The sequence below is a fragment of the Zootermopsis nevadensis genome, unplaced genomic scaffold (genome assembly GCF_977971745.1).
Source record: "Zootermopsis nevadensis isolate Lab colony 2312 unplaced genomic scaffold, Znev_1.0 Znev_ptg000020l, whole genome shotgun sequence".
Classification (NCBI taxonomy): Eukaryota; Metazoa; Arthropoda; class Insecta; order Blattodea; family Termopsidae; genus Zootermopsis; species Zootermopsis nevadensis.
The window spans coordinates 12543673-12566751 of record NW_028259152.1 but is presented as its reverse complement, the minus strand read 5'-3'; the positions used below and the strand labels follow the sequence as shown (position 1 = coordinate 12566751).

Genomic DNA, 23079 nt, shown 5'->3' with positions numbered 1-23079 from the left:
GACGTCACTCGACCGGTAAAAACTGACGTCGCTAGCTTTATGTAAGCGAACTGCTCGCCTTTCTTAACGAGAGCACAAAAAAAAGCTGCCTTTCATCTCAGACACACAGCAACAACAATAAATTCTGCCACAGGCATTGGCAACAAAACACCTTGAGATATGTCGGATATAGAAAGCCGACTTAAACCGTTAAGCGACATGTATTTTTAAACGAAAATGAAAGGAAAAGAACCGGAAATAATGATAAATCAGTATGTCAGCTAGTGCCTTGAAACACGAGTCGGCATTACTTGAATATTGCAGCACATTCGCTACAATAAGTGCCAACAGGAGTTGGTAAGTGGCGTAGGGGAAGCAAAACCGAGGGAACTTTAACACTGTCTTAATTAATTTTACAAGGACTGTGACGTAATGTATCTCAGCCATACAACATATGGAGAACGTAACGACCCTAGAAAACATGTCCCGCATAGTGCAAGGAAACGCCCGTTGTTATAAAATTATACGATCAGGTCACGAGATAAAAGTGTAACGAGCAGACGAAACTGGTCCATTTCAACAGACAAAAGGGAGCGAACAGAATATATCAAATCAAAAAGTTCTTGACGATGGTGATGAGTTATTTGAATAAAAATTTTCTTTTATATTATCCATCGTCTAGTAAATAAAATATAAAACGTAAAACGACGTTTCGGAGACGGGGCTCTATCTCCGTCTTCAGGTTCCTACTCAGTACTGAGATAGAGCCCCATCTCCGAAACGTCGTTTTACGTTTTATGTTTTATTTATTAGACGATGGATAATATCCAAGAAAATTTTTATTCAAAAGAACAGAATATAGTTTCCAAAAGTTTTATCGGAAACATATTACTAAACAGTAATGAAGATACTGACCCTCCTATGATACCGAGGTCTGATTTAGCCTTTTGTAGAGTAGCTGTTTCAGACTGTTCTAAATATCCGTTAAGACAAGCGGTAGGATCACTCTGATGACGGATCAAACGTTCGCAATACATCCACTTACACCAGCCATTGCAAAATCGAATCCCATCGTGATAAAACATGTGGCTGAACAGCTCTTGGGCAACGAACTAACAAAAGCGCAAACATTCGTGCCACCAGCAAGAATCGAATCAGATGTTCAAGGTATCTAACAATAACAAAACCCCTCTCAATAGTCAGACTCTTCATTGAGCAATCCTTGTACGAGATCACGAATCTCCCACTTCAACTTTCCTGTTGTTTATTTGTATTTTCTGTCCCGTAGCCGAATTCCTTCCCATCTTGGGAAAGAAGTAGCAGTTGTCTGAGCTGCTAATGTGATTTCAGCAATGAGTCAGGCTTGCCTAAGATATGCTTTATTACAGTGATCTACCTGATATCATCTGATAAAGAATAAATATATATAACCTAATTTATAAATTTATAAAAGCTACGTTCATAACAATACACTATTGGAAATGTTTTTAGGTTAAACCCCAGTTTAATCAACACTTTGAAAATAGTAGTTTTTGTGGAAATGAAAACTATACAATGAAATCAGAGGACAAGCCCAGAATTACAGTAACTGAAACGAAATTCTCTAACAATTTATTTATGAACAAAATATTTTTATAATATTCCATCTGGCCGCCACGGTGGTCTAGCGGTCAGAACACTAGCCTTGTAATCCTGGGGTCCCGGGTTCAATTCCCTGTGGTGCTCAGATTTATAATTTGTGTTGGACAAAGTCGTGGTCTAGGCATCACGGAGTTTTCCTTCGGGGGCTTCCCCGGTTTCTCCGTGGCATCCCAACAATTACTCCACTCACACACACACACACACAGAAGAAGGCAATGGCAAACCACTTCTGGATCATCTGCCAAGAACGTATATGAACAGGTCCCAGTCCGAGAAAAGGCTGGAAGGATCCTGTTCATATGGACCTGTCGTCAGAGAGAACACTAATAATAATAATAAAAAATATTCCTTCTGCGGTTAAGTGTTCCATGCAGAGACGACATATTCGGATGGAGAGTTATCCATGACCTCTCGCTTATGAGTTCATGTTATCTACATTATTCTTTTAACGCACAAAAGAACACGAGAAAAGGAAAGTGGTTATAACTTCTGTGACCAAGTGAATATTTGGCATGGGCTGAGAGAGGCCTGAGTCCCCGGAACATGAACGTGATAGTCACAATTTTGAATATTCCTGATATTCAATGTAACAACTTTCAGCGTTTATGTCTAACAAGACACAGACAGCGTACAAAATTTACTGAAAAATACTTGGTAGACTGCTCGCTGTGCTGTGTGATTTTGAAGATTTCTGTCATCTGGGTTGTTGCGCTGTGTAGTCTGGTCGATGTTTGCCAACGTTTCTGAGGTCATACTGCCTCCGTCATCAGGGCGATGAGTATGAAGATTTCTGTCTTCTGGGTTGTTGCGCCGTGTAGTCTGGTCGATGTTTACCAACGTTTCTGAGGTCATACAGCCTCCATCATCAGGGCGATGAGTATGAAGATTTCTGTCTTCTGGGTTGTTGCGCCGTGTAGTCTGGTCGATGTTTAACAACGTTTCTGAGGTCATACAGCCTCCATCATCAGGGCGATGAGTATGAAGATTTCTGTCTTCTGGGTTGTTGCGCTGTGTAGTCTGGCAGATATTTACCAACGTTTCAGAGGTCATACTACCTCCGTCATCAGGGCGATGATATTCATCGACCAGACTACACAGTGCAACAACCCAGAAGACAGAAATCGTCGTACTCACCGCTGTGAAAACCTCAAATCTTACTGTGCAATTTTATCTGAAGACATTCATAAACGAAACTCCGGTTACGTAAATTTGAAATATTCAAAGATAATTTTCTGATTAATATTTAAGGTTGTCAAGGTGATGAAGATGTCGATTTTGGCCTTCCGGGGTTGTAAAGCCGTGTGGGCCTGTAAATAGATATTCTTACGTTTCGCAGGAACATACAGCCTCGATATTCAGGGATCCTGAAGATCGAGGCAGTATATTCTTCACTAAATTTGATAACTGCCTACAAATCCAGAAGACCAAGATCGACATCTTCTGGATTTTTGCGCAGTGTAGTATTCTGGCTGTGTGCCAACGTTTCAGAGGAATATGATGCCCCCGTCAGGGTTTCAATCTGATTGCCTACAAACTGAGACAGAATAACCCGAGGCCGCAATTACTCTTATGAAAACCGTGCCATTGGACACGATCATGAGCCAGCTAGTTTCATCAACCATCGATCTACCTACGAACACCTTTTTTTCTTCAATTTCCTTTTCTGACTTCTAAGTTGTCCAAGTTCCTGTAAGTTTCGTGAGCTCTCCTCTTCAATCCGAGAAAACATCGTAATGTCATAGATTTCACTATCCTAACAACATTAGGTGACGTGTATAATCACGAAGTTCTCCGTTACGTAATATGTTGAACTGCAGATTTCGTCTTCAAATACAAGCAATTTAGGCTCATCTCTCAAAGCGGGAAACCGCGTTTTAGATCCGATCAAAAATGACAAAAATTGTTCTACTTTCAACTGCATACTTTAGCTGCTTCAATAAACCAAATAATTTACTTATTTTATTTGGTTGTGTAGCTTTGGCATGTTTTTCGGGCAAACAAAACGCCAGTCAATGAAGTTTTCTCGGGCCATCAGCTGTGTGAGAATGGCGTTGAAATACAACGTTTCGGATACTGTCTCTCCTCCATCATCAGGGTTGACTCCATTACATGCATGTGAGTCTCCCAAGCGGCTCAGAACTGGAAGTGTGTTCGTGCCTGGATTACGAGAATGCAGAGCGCGATCAGCTGTCGAAGTAAGGTAATAATAGGTCGAGGCTTGTGCAAGACATGTATCTCCCCACTAACGACTGAAAGTAGGAGGAGAAACTGTAAAGAAAGCTGTTCCCATTTCCTTTCAGTCTGTGACCAGTGCTGCAGGTGACCGGGTCGGTTGACAGCTGCTGGATCTGGCGAGGCTAGCGGCCGTGAAGACTTTCTCTTCTACTTACACACGCCAGCAATTCCGTATTATTACCATTTCTGTTATTGTTGTCGTTGTTAAAAAGACGTATATAATTCGACGTCAGTGTTACAAATCATGATATAACAAGTATTTAAACATTTTGCAAAATCGCTTAAATCGGATTAAAGTGTTATTTCAGTGGGAACAAATTACGACGGAATCGGCTGTCGGTGTTTTGTGAATTGATATCTTCTGGCTGAGTGGTGACATTTTAAGGGGACGTTATTTAAGGGGTCGCTGATTTTTTTATGGGCTGATATCTCACTTTCAAAACGTCTATGAAATGGGATCCAGAAACTTGCAAACGTTTGTGTTGGTAGCAGCCGCCGCACTTCTAGTCCTGCATTACGGTGAGTAATAATTTCATTCCAATTATTTCCTTTTGCAAGTCGCAAAGCCCGTTACAATTTCACGGACGCCATGAGAGTATATGAGTATGTTAAAACTCTGAAGGGCTCACTCCCTACCTCACCTTCTCTTAATCAACTCGCTATTCTATTGTTCTGAATGAGAGGTAAAAAGAATTAACTGATGGATTTATATTTGTGTTCTAGTACCGAAATAAGAGCTGTGTTAGTCTTTAATTCCTCTCCTCCATAGGGTTTTATGGCGTGGGGCTTGGGCACATTGACAGTTCCTTTACCACTTGGGCATGTCGGATTTTCATTAGAAAAATAAATGACTGTGAAAACAACCGGAATGTTCCAGAAAGTCAAGTACGGAAGTCCACCATTTTACACGGTAAACACATAACCGTCCTCACAACCTAATTTCATCTCATTTCTGGCCTTGCGTCTACTTCTCGGGTTTCAAAGACGTTAGCTCCGCCAAGACTGTAGTCTGCCCCATGATAGAGCTTCAAGTTGAATTCTTCGTAACCTCTCCAACTGAAGATAATAGATTAGCTGTGCACACACGACGTCCTTCGTTATGCAGTATTTCAAATTACTTTAGCCATGTTTTGTCTAAACTGGAATAGGACTTTAAAATCTTACATTTGTTCTGAAGGTATCCGTTCTGCAACCGACTCAGAAAGTTTTACTGTTATTACTGCTTATAAGTAACGCGAAAATGTGTTTTCGCCATTACACTTTTTGGTGTTGGAGGTTTTCCATAGAAGCCATTCAGTCACGTTGTAACGCAGGCAAGTTAATAAAACACTGAATCTAACAAACGAAGTCGTATAAACTTCGGTCTCACGACAAACGCTACCACAGAGGACGTGGTAATGGGATTTATCTATATTGCCATGACACAAGCTTAAGTTAAGAAGGAATAAAAAATTTTGGTTTCATTTAGCCAGAGAAAATTAAATTGCCAAGTGACGTAGGGTTGCTGGATTAGAACCATTAACACGAACATAATTATCCATGGAAAAGGACAGGTATACAGGCAAAACTAGTCGCACCAGTTGGGTGCAATGGACAACCTGCACTACAGCTTCAGATCACATAACCTGCACCACGTTACAATTCGACAAGGTGTCGAGTGGACAGCCAGTAGACGACTGTAAGGTCGGAACAGGTTCGAGTTTGATTCGCGAAAGGAAGAGGATTAATTACATCAGCACGTTTTACAAAATCTCTACAAAGCAGTTCTAAGAATGTACGATTCACAACTGGCTTCCAATCAAGAAACGTGTTAGAGACTCCAGTAGTCTACATCTCAAGAAGATCCGATCACAATGACCACGTTCTTAGGCGAGACTGACTTGTCACACCCAAACACTGGGGACACCATTTCGAATCCCATTAGGGGCATTAATTTATATTTATTTTATTATCGGTTATTTTCCATAAGCTTAAGACTTCAATGGTCCGCTCAGCATTCGAAATAAACCGACAAAATTTCTTAAAGAATTTGTTGTTAGAGGAGATATTTCTGAATTTTAAAGCCTAATCCATGACAGTCGTATGAAACAGTTAGACGTAACACATGTACAACGTATAACAGTATGATCTACACTCAGTTAATAGAAAACTACAGTAACTTGTTTGTGAAAGTTTATCAAAATAGATACACGCACGCAACTAACACTTTGCATAAAATATGAAGGTCTTTAAATTGAAGACATAATTAGCAAGTTCAGAAATGAAATAAAGGGCAACAATTCTGGCACCTGCGTTCTCGTGTTGCCTTTACAATTTTAATTCATGAATTTCAGCTCTAACGCTCTATTACGCCTAGCGTAAAACAAATGGAGCGGACGATAGACTTCAATACAAATGTTGATCAATATCAGTCCAACAATCTCGAGTTATATAACATGCCAGTTTTATGTAGTTCTCTTGAAAACCGGAAGATTTGTTAAAAAATGTAATGGACATAAAAAGTGTTTAATTAATTTCTACAACTTTTGTACGAAATGTATTTCGATTAATGTTTAGCCAGTAACACTTGACAAGCGAACATAACACATTAGGTCTTCACGACAAGTTCTATTTTAATCAAGATTTTAAATTATCGCCAAGTTTCAGTAGGTTAAACGTACCTGATGTAAAATGTTATGGAATGCTGACAAACAGACATGGCGAAGCTAACAGTACAACTGCTTGCAACTTTCCGTTGCGTACGCGCCAGAGGTTTTGGTGAATGCAGAAGTAGGCACGGAACATTACTGATTGTTTGAAGTTTCAGTGACATTTAGAATACGACTATTTTGCGGTAACATGGCTGAACGTGAAACAGAAATGTTTTGTGAATCTATGCAGTTACTAGGACAAGGGATAAGAATACACAGTACTTATGCATTGGTGTTCGTTCCGCCAAAGAAAATGTTCTTAATTGGCATTGTGTTATATCTCCTTTATATTTATTTACTCCAGTAAGGTGGAAAGATGGAACGAAAGCCCCACTCCCTAGGGTTAGGATACCTTCCGTTATGCTAGTTAAAAATATATTATCTTAATGCTAGTTAAGTGTATAGACTATTATCATTAACTAGCATAACCAAAGTTATCCTAAACTCAGGTTGCTTGATTATTCCGAAAGAATGTGCTTCTCTTTAAAGGATAATGATGTTTTTGTAACTTTCTTGTAAACGAATTTCAAGTGGCGGGGATATGTTTCAAAAGAACCCGGTGCAGTATATAAACCGGTTCGCAACAGAGTAAAAATATCAAAGAAATATATTAATAACATGTTTCATCAACTAACAAACAGGTACAGTGGATGTAGTCACACTCAGGTATTTATGAAGAACGTTTAATGAAGATAATTTCGGTCGATGTCCTTTAATGATAATTACTTTTAAAGGTAGTTAGAAAATCTGGCTTGAGAACTACGTATAAAAACTTATACTGATCTCATTAAACAAGCTAACCAGTTTCTAGCACATCAGTAAATATGCAAGGTTCTCGAAATGAATCTAAAAGAGAAGGCGGTTTCTCAGTACAAGAGCTCAAGCATGTCTCCACAGGAAGTTCCTTCCATCAGCGAAAAGAAACCACTACGGAAAATACCTATTTTATTTACTGACGGTTATTGTCTTGTTTGGGTGACAGATGTGTTGAAATTAGCATAAATTTCTCAGAAATCCCATTACAGTTTTAAGAAGGTAAAATCTTCAATAGACACACGCTTGAAGGTCAGTACTGTAAAATGCGAATGACATTGAGGCACAGCCGCTGTCTGTCCGGAAGTTGGCCGGGCGCAAACGGAGCCACTAGTGGCTAAACACGACCACTAGTGACCGCCACCGGTGGCCGCCACTTGTGGCTAAATACGACCACTAGTGGTCGCCACTTTATGCAGACATTTTCCCCAACCGCGCGTCAGTAGCACAATGGACTCCGATATGGAAGCATTGGTCGCAATACTAATAATACGACAACGCCGACGTAAACGACGACAAAGACAGCGCCGTTTTTGGATACATCCAATATTGCGAACTCGCAGGGAATACGGCCATTTTGCTACGCTTTTTGAGGAGCTAACGAGGCACGAAGATAAATTTTTTAAGTATTTTCGAATGAGTTTGACAACATTCAATGAATTATTGTCCTTGTTACAAGATCGTTTAAAACGCCAAGATACCATCATGAGAGAAAGCATACCTCCTGCAGAAAGACTTACAGAACAGCAACTGACCTGACTGCCCTGCCAGCTGTGTTGAGGGTAGTGGGTGGGGAGCTAGGGTTTTTATGGCGGACGCTAGTGGCTACGTTTGCGCAGGGTAAACAGTGGTCGGAGGCAGCCACATGTAGCGAGACACGGCCACTACCCCAGCGAGTGGCCCGGTCGGGCCACTACGAACGCCGTGTCTGCGCTGAGTTTATTAAAACTCCATACAAAATACAGTCCGCAGCTTGTGGCGGCCACAAGTGGCTGTGGCTAGTGGCTCCGTTTGCGCCCGGCCGTAATCTCCTTCATAGTGGCCACACTATGAACGGTGAAATATAAAACGCAACACTAATAACACTAATAATAATATCGGAAAGATGTATTGTTCCGAATAAAAATGCTTTCAAGCCATATACCTAAGTCGTTGTTTCACTTAATTAATCTGTTACTTCTTACGTAATTATTGATCTGTCATCCTGACTCATGCAGAATATGAACCCCCGTAGAAACAGAGGACTCTGGTATTGCAGGTTGAGTACATCCTAGGAATAATGACACCCAGTCACGGAGGATGTGTATTCCAGTACGAAAAATGACAAACTGTCATGTAGGTTGAGTACACCGTACGAAAAATACCCTCCCGATGATGCAGGTTGAGTACCCTGGCGAATATTGCGACGTACAGACAGACAGACTGACATGGACGGACTCATATAGTGTTCTGTGCCCACGGTAGAGCATAAAAACATCTAATAACATAAAAATAAACAGAATACATTTTCTACTGAGATGCTGGCACAAACGCAAACAATAGTGGTAAGTTGGATGATTTAACATTGTAACTGTTATACACTCGAAAAGGACAATAGCTTTATTTATCCATATAACCAGTTAATAATAATAACCTCAATGAGCTTCTGGCGTAAAACTGCTTGTCTTTAAAAAGTAAAGGAATGTACATGACTTGATGAAAGAAAGTTAAAAAGTTATGTAAGATATATTACAAGGAAAAAACAACATACTTGAAAATATTTCCTTTATTTATTTGTGCTTTAAAAATTAAATCACGTTGTTACTGATTTTAAAAGAGAATACAATTAAAATACAAAATAATTCTATACAAATAACGCAGTGATATTAAATTGTTTTAAACAAGGGCTCCTAAAAAATTAAGGCATAATTATTATTTCGCCATATTTTCAGAATATAAATTTCACATATACATTTACACTTTATTCTTCGCTGTATGGCCTGGGAGGTTCAAAAGGTATCGATAAATGATTTAAAAACAGATTGTCACCGTATAAAGACCATACATAGAGCATCACAACTATTGATTCCACCGTCCGCACGACCAGAACTCCTGTTACAGAAAGTTAAAAATTTTGTTGCGGGGATTTTTAAAACTACATGATATCACATCAATTTGGTTTATAAATTTAACATCTGTTATTGAATAAGCAAGCGAGTTCTTGGGAATACGGTAATGAACCTTCTAATTCCATGAAAGGCAAAGAATTTCTTGGCTAGTTGAGCTTCTCAAGGACTCTACCACATGAGTTCGTTATTGAAGAAACAGACGCTGAATGCTAATAGCTTCAGTGTGTGTAGGTGGCACAAGGAGAGTACACGACTGGACTACTGGAGTATGGCATGGAGACTAGTTGTACTAAGATGTTATTTCATGTCCTTCCTCAGCCCAAACATAAATACTGGAATGTTACCGAAAATAAATCACAACCCCTTCTCCCTATATAATTTACAATCACCCTATTTGACTGCAACTGATGCAGCTGAAACAGCATCGTTGCAAATATAGGTGTGTCTTGTATTAGTAATTTCATTACTGTATTGCTGTAATGTTTGTTTCAATTCCTTTCAATAGCTCTCTGTGGATACTGATAGGATGCTGGTGTAGTTATATTAGTACGCCTAAAACTTATCGTGTTTCATCACTCATTAATGGCAAATTAGCCTCAATAGGCAAAATATCGCTTCCTTTCAAATATTTCTCTGCTGGTCTCACGATAATCTTTCCAAGTCATTTGTTGATATAACCTTTATAAGTGGAACGGCGTTTATAAATAACCTAATCCATCAATTTTTGTAATCACAAATAGGAAGCATATATTACAAAATCAAGTAGATCAGTCATGCGGCCTTGTTTCAGCAACCATCACATTGTGAATCTGGCTCGTATTGTTTTAGAAGTAAATATGAACTCAGACATTCGAAACAGTTAGCACCATTGTCTCTGGTAGTGTGTATTAAGCCACTAATTCTATCCACAAAGTCTAAATATGAAGCTTGTGTCACGAAGGTAACAGAAGATCACATTACACTAACCCCATAGTGCAGGGTCAGGTATAAACTGAAAGTCGCCCGACTATGACAGAAAATATCTCCTTTAAAGAATGTAGACGAGAACAGAATCCAACATTCGATCCCATCATTCGAAAATATATTTCATTTCTTCTAGCGTTATTTCTTTAAGGTTCATTTTAATATTATAGTCCCATATATGAAAAGTATTGCCTTTAACGATGCTGTCTTTCGCCCATTTCCTGTAAGAAAGGGAAGCAGCAGTGTGTGTTCGGCGGGCTGCATTCAGGCAGTGGCAGGATTTACCCTCTATCTCCACTTATACACGGAAGCACAGAATAGTGAATGATTAATGTGGGGTTAGAATCCGCGATACCGGCTTTCAGATAAATATGGATTATAAGATAGCTGGGTTATGTAGCAAGCACAGGATAAATAAGATGGATATAAAAATCTTGAAGGGGAAATACCAGTTGGTGGACCTGGTGTCGGCCAAGATGGAGGATAATAGGTTCTTAAATAAGTAAGGTATAGGCTGGATTAGACTGCGTCTCAATAGGGTCCAATGGCGGATTCTTGTGAAAAGAGTTGCAAACCTACGAGTCCCATAAATTTCGGGGGATTTCTTGACTGGCCCATGAAACGTCGGTTTCTGTTTTTAACCAGTTGACCCGGCTGATCGTCCGAGAAGATTTTATGGATTTACTTTAGTTTTCTTTTGGGAAGAATAACGACAGCTTCTTGTCAGAAATATTCCAGAAAAGCCTGTACGAGTTCTGCTCTTTGGTGCAAGTAGCGAGTGTCTTTTTCTAATATTAGTTTCTCTGGGTTATCCATAATTGAAGGAAATTTGGCAAAATTAGACAAAAAACACCTTATTATGTCTTTATGTAAAGAAACTTAAAATGGACTCTGAATATAGAATTTTCAAACGATCAAGTGTGTTTCTATGAATCGGGAAGATTTTGTTGAATCTTTAGTGAAAGTTATTTTGTTTTGAAAGAATGTAACTTTGCTAGAAATTACAATTTGAAGCACAAAGGAAAATACAAAAAATATGTCGGTGCTCTGAGAAGATTTAAAAAGGTGCCTTGAGTCACAACAGGATGTACTTAGAAAGCAATCCAACGGTAGTTCCTCGGCATTGTGGAAAAATTATCGTGTTGATCACTTATTGGCTAAAGAAAGTAATCCGATGGGGAATTAGCAAGAACATTTTTGAAGTATAGTCCAAAAGATTCGTCCGGACCTAGAAACTCTTTTCATGCTGTAAGTTTGTCTCGTGCAAGAATCCCATGAGTTGATATATGGTGTAAATCTTTCTCGGGCTATATGCCGTGTCAGTTAGTTCGCTGTGATCAGAGCACTGATTATGGGGACAGGGATGGTCCCTGAAACTTCGATGATATTAACCAACGACTTATAGCCCGGTAAGATTTTATCAGTTACTTACATAATCAACTCAGAAACGCAACAAAAGTATTTAAAATCTTTTATTGAGACTGCATTAATAATTGTATAAGCGATACTGTTCAGTTATAATAGTCATTCCAGGCATAATGATCAAATCTTCTGAAGTGGTTTAAGAACGAACTTCTCTTAAAGGTTTGCACGTCATAATAGCATGGGATTATTTGCTTTTGTGTGTGTAAAACCAGTGTGTGAAGGAACTTGAGCTGCCCCGGACAAAATTAAGTTTAGGGGGTGATTACAGACAGGGTTCCAAGTATTACTGGAAACAAAACACGTCTGACGGATAGAATTAAAAAAAATGCCTAATTATGTCAAATTCACTGCAATACATTTGACAGCTACGTGTATGTCGCTGTGAAAACGCGAAGATAGCAAAGTAAGCTAAACTACAAGACATTCTTATAAACCAAAAACTTCTAGAAAATAATCATAAAATGGTCAGCTATTGTGCACAAAGTAAGAGGTCGTCAACTCTGGGATCCACTGGCTCTGTCATATCACAACAAGGAGCTACCACTTCTGGTTTCACAACCAACAAGAGGTGGCGGTTCCAACTAAACTGAGGACGATGGTAGTCTTCGATGTTGGCAGGCTTCATCTAGCTTAGACCAAGTGTCTAGAAATGCCAGACGGAAGCTTAAAATCAGGGAGAGCCAAGGCAGCACCAGGGGAATATGGTACCAGGGACAAATGGCATTAGCCAAGTTCCTAAATGTCAATAGGGAGGCCTTGACTGTGATAATAAGTGAGTTCAGAAGACAACTACAAAATCCTGCTATTTATGATACTAAACAAAATAACAGGTAAAATGTAATATATGGATTTATGGATAAAAAACGGAAGACTGAATGGTAACAAGTATTTCCCTAATTTAATTCTGCTCTTAACGTATTCATTAATATAATTTCGATTTCTTACTATTGTCCCAGAACATTTGAAGTTTGCCACATGTTTTAAAGATTTATTGGCTACCTTCGCATTATGAATCTGGTGACGAGACGTGAATAGGTTGTAACCTGTATTTGGCTTTCGTTGCTTTTATTTTAGGCCACACTTCCTATTATCTAGTACGTTTATGCGTTTTAATATTATTTCTAATTTATTCTAGTAACTAAACATCGCCAGTATACAGCACAAGCCAACGCCTAGCTGGGTTCTTTTCCCTGCTGACATTATTGGGTCTTCCTAATGTAGTTTCCTTCGAGTATGGAAAGCAAGGTGATTCAGATTCTCCATGTTTCCAAATACTCCGATATCAGACAAATATTTTCTGTGCTGTACACAGAAATTACATGAAAATAAAATGGTTTTAATAATTTAACAAAGATATTGGTCTTATAAATAAAAAAATTCTTAACGTTTTAAAACTTCAGAGAAAAGAAAACCCTATCATTAAATTCCAGAACTAATATTTGACTTAAACTGCTGTCTGTTATTATCATTACGTAAGCACATTCACATTCGCATTAGCTTTCTAATGCAATATCTCATTGCTATTTTGCTTTTATTTCTTGTAAGACAAGTTATAACTGTTAGGAATGGAAAATGGCCGTGGGCTAATTAAACACGGCAGTGGGTGTACCCTAAAGAAATATTAGTGAAATGCAGGCTATTAAATATAGGAAATTAAAATCGCTATTTCCTTGGCAAGAAAGATAGGTAACCGGCCTGTCATTGAGGAGTCTGTGGCTTGTGGGTGATTAGTAGTAACAACTTTCAGAGAACAGAAGCAGAAGTTACGATCCAAGATCAAAATACGAGTGAAAGGAATTGTAGATTCATAATAATACACAGAGAATTTTAGACTATGTTTTATGAACATTTTGAATGAATTTAAGCAAATCTTTCCCACAAAACGGTTTTAATTATGGTCCACAATGTTAAAGGAATATTCTTAAGCCTACAAAAATGGTTTTAACAAAATGTAAACGGAAGACAAAATGTGTCAGTTTGGTTTAATCATAAAAGTAGATAATAATTGAACTCAACATACCGAACAAATAGCCTATACGCCTTATCAGATTTGATCAAAATCCTAGATGATAAGTGCTAGAGTTCAGTATGTCATCGGAAGGATCACTCTCACTAAACGTTAGGGCAGCGGGTCCTATTGTATGGTAATGCTAACCTCCATTCTTCCTTCCTGTCGGTTGTAATTTTATAGACACGTCACAAGGTCATTTTCTTGAGAAAGTGGCCGTGCAGGGCTCGTGTGCAGACGGCCATACATACGGTCCTTATTCTGCTTCAGTCACATTTATTTTATTTTTTACAATAAACTTAAATGTTTTACGGAATGTACTACTTTGTTTTTTGAAAGACGTTATTACTTGGGACCGGATTTTATCTACGTTAAATTTGAAGATTTCTGTTGGTAAACGTCGACCAGACTACACAGTGCAACAACCCAGAAGACAGAAATCTTCATACTCATCGCCCTGATGACGGAGGCAGTATGACCTCTGAAACGTTGGTTGACATCGACCACACTACACGGCGCAACAACCCAAGAGACATAAATCTTCATACTCACCGCTGTGAAAACTTCAAATCATACATACGTTAAATTTGTTTCCGAATAACCTTAAGTTTCTAACTGTTGCCCTTTCTGTAATTATTGTCTTACAACATTATTTCATGCATAATTTTCATCTGAGCAGTCCTTGAGAAGCCGAACGACACTCACATAGTAAAGAATTACTCTATCTTTTAAAGAACTCGATGCTTTAGTACTGGGCCGGATTCTCAGCCAGTCAAATCGTTCAGAATTCCTTATGGCCTTAAGGTCGATTGTAACACAGTATTACTCTTCTACCTATGCCTGCATTTCACAAGTAATATCATCTCTTCATAATTTTCAACCAAAATATTGTACATATTTATCTTTTGTGTATTTTCTAAATGACAAGACCAACTTATCCTTGTTGTAACTATCCTAATAACAATTCGTGAACAATACAAATCATGAAACTCCTCATTATCCAACTTTCCTCAGCCTCCTGTCGCTCCATCCCTTTTAAGTCCAGCAATTCTCAACACCGTTCTGAATCGTCCTTAGTGTACGTTCTTCCTTTAGGGCAAAAGACCAATTTCACAGTCATGTAAGGGAACAGGCAGCATTATAATTTTCTATACTTCGTTGCATAAATATCTATAATTGAAGACCTGGCAGCAACAGTGGGCTGACCAACAAATTTTCTATTTATGTTTTTATATAAATGCGAGCCGTCACAGTGGCCGCGCGGTCTGAGACGTGGGCCTTGTGCCGCTTGGTCTCTGGGACCGTGGGTTCGAATCCCACTCAAGCCATGGATGTCTGTCCGCGTTTTTCTGTGTTGTTCTGTCCTGTGTACAGGTAGAGGCCTTGCGACGGGCCGATCCCTCGTCCAAGGAGTCCTACCGAATGTCTATAGAGCAAGCCAATGAAAAGTTGGGACCCGTAGTGCTCAGGCACTTGAAAAACGGGTCCTCAAAGTATCCTAAGTAAGCATAAAATGCGAGTCTGGCTACATTTTCCAAATTCCCTTGCTACTGATTTCAATATATATGTATGATTTGCAGATAATCCTGACGACCAGGTCGCAAAACCCTTCATCTCGTTCTGCAATTTATTAGGTGAGGGGTTACAGTTTCTCCTCGCAGGGAGAGGTGTCCGTCGATGTCTACGCACAATTTCATTCCCACTCTTATGTAAATTAACTCTCAAGTTACTGAATTCAATTTTAACTGCAGATATTATACGATGAGAATTGTGGTTAAGTAAGGTTTTGAATGGAGTCTTCTACTGATTTAACACTTCGCGAGAGTATGAAGGAACACGGTAATAAAAATATATGCGTTCTGGATGCTTGCTATGAAACTTAACACATTAAACGCCTACCCAGTGAAATGTTTAGATTTTGCATCTACATTTCACGTTATGTAATAATATTTGGTATAATAAAGGGGAATTAAAAGGAGGACGGACTTTATAATGAAAATCTTCATTGTAATCATAATCTGTTGTCGGGTTAACAAATTCAAGGAGAATGTGATGGCCAAGACACATGGAACGCAGGTGACAGGTACAGAACTGAAACAAAATTGTAGTCTGAAAACCTGAAGGAAAGAGAGAGTATAGGAAAATTCGCAGAAGATCGGGGGATAATTTTAAGCACTCTATAGCGAGTTTTGTCCAATGAAGACCATTTCACTTAAAGGAAATTCGATATATGGGCTCTTTTCCGTCCATGTATTCAAAGAGGCAGTTTTCCAAGGACTTTCCCATTTAGAATTATTATCGATGTCTTCTTCCCTCCGTGAGGGGCCTCTATAGTCCTTTTGACATCTCGCTTATCTCTCGCATGTGCATTGAAATGTACGGTCATTATGTTGTTCTTGGGCCTACATGAAGTATTCTCATCAATATGCAGACAAAACGTGTTAACTCATTAACGTAAACACAACATCGTATGGCTACTGGAAAAATGTGTTTTTCTACCGTTCATACCGCTAAATCCACATAGAAACTTGGTTTACTACACAATGGTACAAATTAGGTATTATACCAATCCACAATGACAAATAATTACAAACTTTTGAGAAACGTCTAATACAGACATAATTGGACTCGGCCTATAGCGTAAGAGCTATTCGTATTTAGCTCAACACAGCAATTCTAGTAGTAAATTATTATCTGGGTGGGATTCGGAACCATAACTTCTGAGTACTAGCTCGCAAGAAATAAATCGTGTCTTACGCAATCCCAGTTTTAATAGAAATACGTTTCTCCTCCAGCCATTCATTTCATACATACGTAATTGTGAAACCGTAACTCGTTCAAATAGATAGCTTTCGACATCCTGAACAGAAAAGTTCTATCAGACAGAAAGGCCATTAGCATTACTTGACATGGACGGCTGGTTGGTAAAATAAACGTTCTTCACTCTCAGATTATTATCCTTAACAAAGTTTCTCCTGAACTAAGTAAAGAACGATGTTGTTTACTACCACTGAAAACATACATCACGGTTGTAGCAATCAGATAGAAATTTTCTCAAAGATATTAATAATGTCTACAATTACAATACATTTTTGTTCATGATCTAATGTCGTGTATTCTGCGCATGCTTGTTCCTATTCATATTTGTCGTGAACGTTTCCTTGATCATAACCACTCCTTACCAACGGGACCTACTATTGGACTGAATGTAAATTTTTATCCCAGTTTGGAGTATATTTATTTATTTAACGAGGCTATAAGTAGATCACAATATAATCACTTCGGTTGATAAGATGATTAATAGTTGATGGAATAAAGGGGATATATAAGGAAGGGATCGTGACCTATTTTAAGGTATCCCAAGGCTTTACTTTAGAGACTAACGCCATCCTCGAAAATCCTCAGCCAGGACAGCCGGTCTGTGACCTCTCGAATACAAAGCAGGAGCATTATATATTCCATATGGTTTCCTTTCATTTGTATCTACATGCATAACTTGTTGAACCAACGTTCACTTATTTCTGATGCAAATATTGTAGGGGGACAGTCTTTAACAACAGAATCAAGGGAACAGCAGTACCAGAGTGACTTCCGCCATTTTTCAGATACAAATATTCATGCAATGTAGTCGGAAATATTATTTTCTTTTAAGCTATTTATTTAAATATCCACCGTATCGAAACAATAAAGCTGTAAAACCCATGTTTTGTGTTATATATAGTATTTTTAGGAAGACATGCTTCTAATGAAATCAATATAAGTTTCATCAAAGTGAGTGTCACAATTGGCCGATACGAACCAAAATTAAATTCGATCATCATTTTTAGAGCAAAAAGAAGGCATATACAAGATTCGTCGAAATCCGATCCGGAGTGAAACATGTGGACCAACGGAAGGACGGATAAAACCTCCCCATTCAACATTTATTTTATAAGTTTTAGTTCGCAGAACGAAGAAAAATTTTCTTTCAAATTACGAAAACAAAGAATGTGTTTGCTCATATTTTACTTTGCTGTCGGTCAGTATAGGCCTATGAGTTTAATAATTAAAGTGGTTTCTAAACCAACTGTGTCATAATATTGTGGGTCGAGCGTGATGTATGTGGCCTCTATGTTGAAATCAGGAGTTCTTGTGATTTTGAAAGTTGCAACAGATTTATTAATGTACATTTAAGCATTCAGGTCGGTTGTTGTTTCTACTGCAAACCCACACTCCAGCTTCACTACTGTACTCAGAAAACAAAATAAAAACGAGCTTCTAACTGTGGCGCGTGCAGAACCTTCGTTCAGAGTACATGTTCCGAAAGACGTTTTCTTTGCGATCTGACAAAAATCTTAAAACGAGAGAACAGCAATTTAAAATTTATAATCAATATGATTTTTAATGCCTTTTAGATGCAAAACATTACGTTTATTGCCCTTTTAAAATGTCTGCAGTTACAGGAATGTATATTATCAGTCACCAGATGCCAAGAATGTCACTTGTGTACTACGGTTGTCCAAAATGTTACTTGTTTTATGCAAATCCTAATATGGTTGTCCAGAATTCTTCATGTTTTGTGTACTATTGCTGTTAGAATTCTGCTAATTTATTGTACTACAACTGTCAAAAATTCTGCTTGTTAAGTGTGATAGGCTCTAGAGAGTGCGATTTCTCTTGTGTGAGATTTGAAGTTTTGACGGATGTGAATACGCCGATCTCATACAAGTATATACATATGTTTCTTGGTTCTAAGTTACATGAATCCAAGGGTAAATTAATAGCCTAATTTCGCAGATTAATAATGATTTTTTTCGTATTTTTAAAATATTACTGCGTTAGCTTGTCAATGAGTGTGCGTACAACGGCGTTGGATTAATACTTTTTGCATATATATTAATTATAACAATCACGAAAAAGTATCGAATATTGTCATCCTTCCTTCCCTCCTTCCTTCCCAGTTCGATTACAGTTAAGAATACTGACTTAAAATTGTGGTTTGGTAACGGTAACCCGGCAAGGCTCAGCACCTGCTATCCTCCTTAAGGTTTGTAGTGGTCCTCCTCATCTTCTCGATAGCAATCTACCTGGAAACAGGACACGGCGTTCTCCTTTAAATTATCTTGTTACAATTAAAAATCAACTCCGCAACTCAGTCGATGCTACAGAACCTCTTCGTGTGAAGGACTGTAATTAAATATCTTAAGAAATATTCATAATAATTCAATCTATAAGATCCATCACAAAACTGTACTTAAATCTAAATCTATACAACATTTACTCGACTTCTTAGTGGATGGTACACATTTCGAATCTCGTAGGGTTACCTGGTATCGCCACTATATTATCTTTGAAATAGACCACGGCTGACTCCTTACTTACAGCTAGGTATGCAACCTCGCAAGTGAAATAGTGTCAGATTTCAAAGCTTGTGCGTACACGGGCTACAAAATTCAGGACAAAAGACCGAATATCGCAGTGAACTGGAAAACACTTGCATCGTGTTCGGAAGCTTCAGAGTTCGAATACAGATAGTGTATGAGTATGTTCCTGGTTCCTATCGAAGTGTGGCCGAATGTTGCTGGCAGAGGAAAGTGCATGGTGACCGACATACGCATACCGGGAAGTCAGCAACGGTACTTGTTACAGCGTCTTACTTGGGTAAAGGGGTTGCGCGTGTTGGAACGATGACTACGATTTCAATCCAGACCATGACAAGAATATAAATAATGCTATTAAATGTTGTTGCCGAAGAGGGATTTTCAAAAAGTTCAAAATCTAAATCAAAATTTATCACGCGAATTTAATCCTGGTTTAGGCCTTGATCGTTTCAATACAGCTGTTACTTACATGGAGCTCAGAGCCCATGGAAGAAAATGAATGCACGTAACACTAAATGTAAGTCACATTTCACATGAAAATTGTGTTACGCCATTATGGTGCGAAAGGAAAGAGATGTGGTATATTCAAATTGAGATGGCTGTCTCCGGGGTTGCAACACCTTGTAGTCTGGCAGAAGTCTACATACGTTTCGGAGGTGCTTGCTGGTTTCATCATCAGGGCGACTGGTAAACTTCTACCAGACTACACGACGCTACAACCCAGAAGCCATTTTCGTACTCATCGCCGTGAGGACCTCAAATGTTATCTTAAAACTGAGTTCACATGAAATTAGTATGTCTAATGATAATGAAATTAAAATAGTTAACTTTCCTACGCCAACAACACAACTATTAGTCATTACCTTCCCGCATTGTTATCTTCATAAATTCAGTTGGAATGACATATTATGAGATTCAGCAGAAATATCGAAATATATAATACATATGAACCATTAGAATATGGCAGTTATTTTGGTGTTAAAATTGCCATTAAAGATTTAAAAGATTAATCCGTTAGATGCTGATCAAATTCCAGCAAGAACTGATCGAAACATTGCATTACGATATCCATAAACTTATTAGATATATGAGGAAACATAATCTCACCCATTACAACAACAACAACATCAAAGCTTGTATTCTGGACTCTTAGTGAGAAAAATGTGACACGGTGGTAACTTAATCTGTGATGATACAAGAAAGTGGTCCACGAAAGCACCTCATGCATAAGATTATTTAACGTCATCGTGTGTAGTTAACACGAGCCAAATATAAATTTAGAAGTGATTAATTATCAGGTCGATTATTCCAGTAATGAATAGAATGCAGTTTCACCTTATATGACTCTGCTTCCCTTACAGTAAACCCCAAAATTCAAACACCTAGCAACAAGGCCCACCGATCAACCATTATGCTCAGTCCATCTTAACTTTTTGAATTTCACTATTCATACAGGAAATTGTTAAGAGGGATGTGTTCGTTACCTAATGATCTTAAACTTTTTGCTTCTCTGGTTTAAATATGTTCGTTTTCAAAGCCCTTTAAATTGTATTTCTCTCTCGGAACAGTAAACACCGTTTAACACTAGTACAAAACTAACTCCACAGGGCAAAGTTTTCATGAGATGTACAGACCATCAAATTCCCCAACTTTTATGAAACCTGATTACTCATTACCGTTAACAAGAGGCAGCCTAATACAGAACAACTATAAACACTCTTATTTTTTATATCTTGATCTCGTATGACAAACTCAGCTACCTGTTGCTCAGTACGTGGATTAGAAGTTATTTCTGTTGTCAGCACACAAATCTTCATATCCGGCATGCAACGTAAAAACGTCTCAAGCTGAGATACTATGCGGCAATATGGCCGGAGGGAAGATGCGCCCTTTGAAGGCTAAACTTTGTTAATTACCAATGACGCAACACATCAGTTAACGTTTCTGCACGAGGCATGAATGTTTGTATGTCTTTATGTAGTTTTCTTTGCGTAGAGACAGAAGGGCAGTTCGACAGTTTACAGTTTGTCCCTGCTCTAAAAGAGACGTTGAAAGCAGTCGCAGACAGAGTACTAAGGGACGTATTAGTAATTTTTAATAGTCTCTTAGAATATTTAACAAAGCTGTATCGATCGAGAGATTATGTAATTTCGTATTCGGTACGAAAATTAAAACAAAATGTGAGTTGTCAAGAATTTTAAGGGGGCCGCTGTGGCTTGTTTCAAGGATTCACGTGAAGGGATGGAGGAAACCCATGGAAAAGCTTCATGAAGCCAATTATTCAGCAAAATTCAAATCGGATGCATCTAGAATATTACCATTACAGAAATCTGCTACGTAGAAAATATTTTAATCCAATATTGTTAAAAGGGACGAATGCAGAAAATTATGTTATAAGAAATTTCGTGGTTTATATTTTCCCCTGTGACTGGGTAGAAGAGATAAAGGCTGATATACATGCAGCTCACACTGGGCAAATGGAAATGAGCACTGACCACAATTTATACCAAACATGACTGTTGCAATACAATATATAGGTCCTCGCATAGGCTTCACAACATAGTGTTTGTATTCAGGAATCATAAAACACGCTGCACATCACTGACAAGAAACGGATCAAGGTCAAGGAGTAAAATTTTTTTTTGATTTGTCTCCCATTTTTCAGATTTCGAACTGTAAATTTATAACTAGCGTAGGTTTGAGGAGCTTCGTTAATGCAACATTGGCGAGTTTAAACGTCCAGATTTAGAAAATAAAATTAGAGCGAAGTACGTACAATTTGCCGGTTATTTTTGTTCATTTTGTGAATGATCCGTCGCTATTTACTTTCAACTCTTTCGACACGTACAAGTTGATAGGAGCTGATGATAATAGTAACTCACCTCTCCATTGGTACTGGTCTGTTGTAATCGGTTGCTTGGCTACATATAAGGGACAGCATTTTATACACAGTGTCCCCCACGCTCACCTGACTTGAGTCCTTGAATTTCTGTGTCTGGCATCACTTGTAAATGTATCAGAGAACTGAAAGCTTTTATAACCCTTTCGGTGCTGTAAGTAAAAAATGAAACTTTTGCAAACCCATGCTCAGATGAACTTTATTACTGTGCAGAACTCACTTCCAAAGTCTAAACAGACTGCCAGATATACATCTATAGTCTGAGATACTGATAGCGTCGTTATGGAAACCATAAATATAAGACGTGTGTTTTATAATGACTTGTATGTTACGTGCGGTTTCATGCTAATATGAATGTAATGATAATTATATCATTGCTTACGGCGACTTCTAACGATCCCGCACGAATCCGTATGACCAAAAATGTCTTTCAAAACATTCAGAATATCCTAATGTGTTTTTGCAGCGCGCATTTAGAAGTATTAAATCCACCTTGTCCCTTGAAATAGATATATCGCGGATTTTAAAATTGTCTAATGTTCAAAATCCCAAAATCCAAGAATCACAATTTATTATTCGAAATGCCAATATTCAACTTCAAATTTCAACATTTATCATAACATGACATTTCTTAACTAATATTAAACCAACGAAACCTAACCACATCTAACCTAACGCAACGTAACACAAAAAAACAATAACAAGGATTTCTTAACCGAAACTAAAATAACCAAACCACACCACACCTAACCTAATAAACATAACGTAAAATAAAAAACTAACCTGTCCTAACCTGATAACCTAATCTTCCTATACGAAGCAATTGTAACTTCATCTAGACTAACGAAACTTTATCTAACCTAACGTCTAACCTCAAGTAAATCTAATCTGCCCAAGCAGCCTAAAAATTACCTAAACATATTTCACTTAATCGAACTTAACTTTCCAAACCTAAACA

General features: G+C 38.2%; 1 protein-coding gene and 1 long non-coding RNA gene across 7 annotated transcripts in view; one reads left to right on the top strand and one right to left on the bottom strand.

Moving 5' to 3' along the window:
• Window positions 1-23079, bottom strand: part of LOC110838589 (uncharacterized) — a 70044-nt gene that overhangs the window by 24978 nt on the left and 21987 nt on the right. The gene's annotated exons all lie outside the window — the stretch shown is intronic.
• The window catches only part of LOC110840185 (uncharacterized), a 227208-nt gene continuing 208033 nt past the window's right edge, over window positions 3905-23079 (top strand). For all 5 annotated transcript variants that reach the window (XM_087351778.1, XM_087351780.1, XM_087351779.1 and 2 more), the window contains exon 1: window positions 3905-4374. In XM_087351778.1, the coding sequence (XP_087207904.1) occupies window positions 4308-4374 (67 nt within the window). In that variant the 5' untranslated portion in view covers window positions 3905-4307. The remainder of the gene's footprint in view (window positions 4375-23079) is intronic.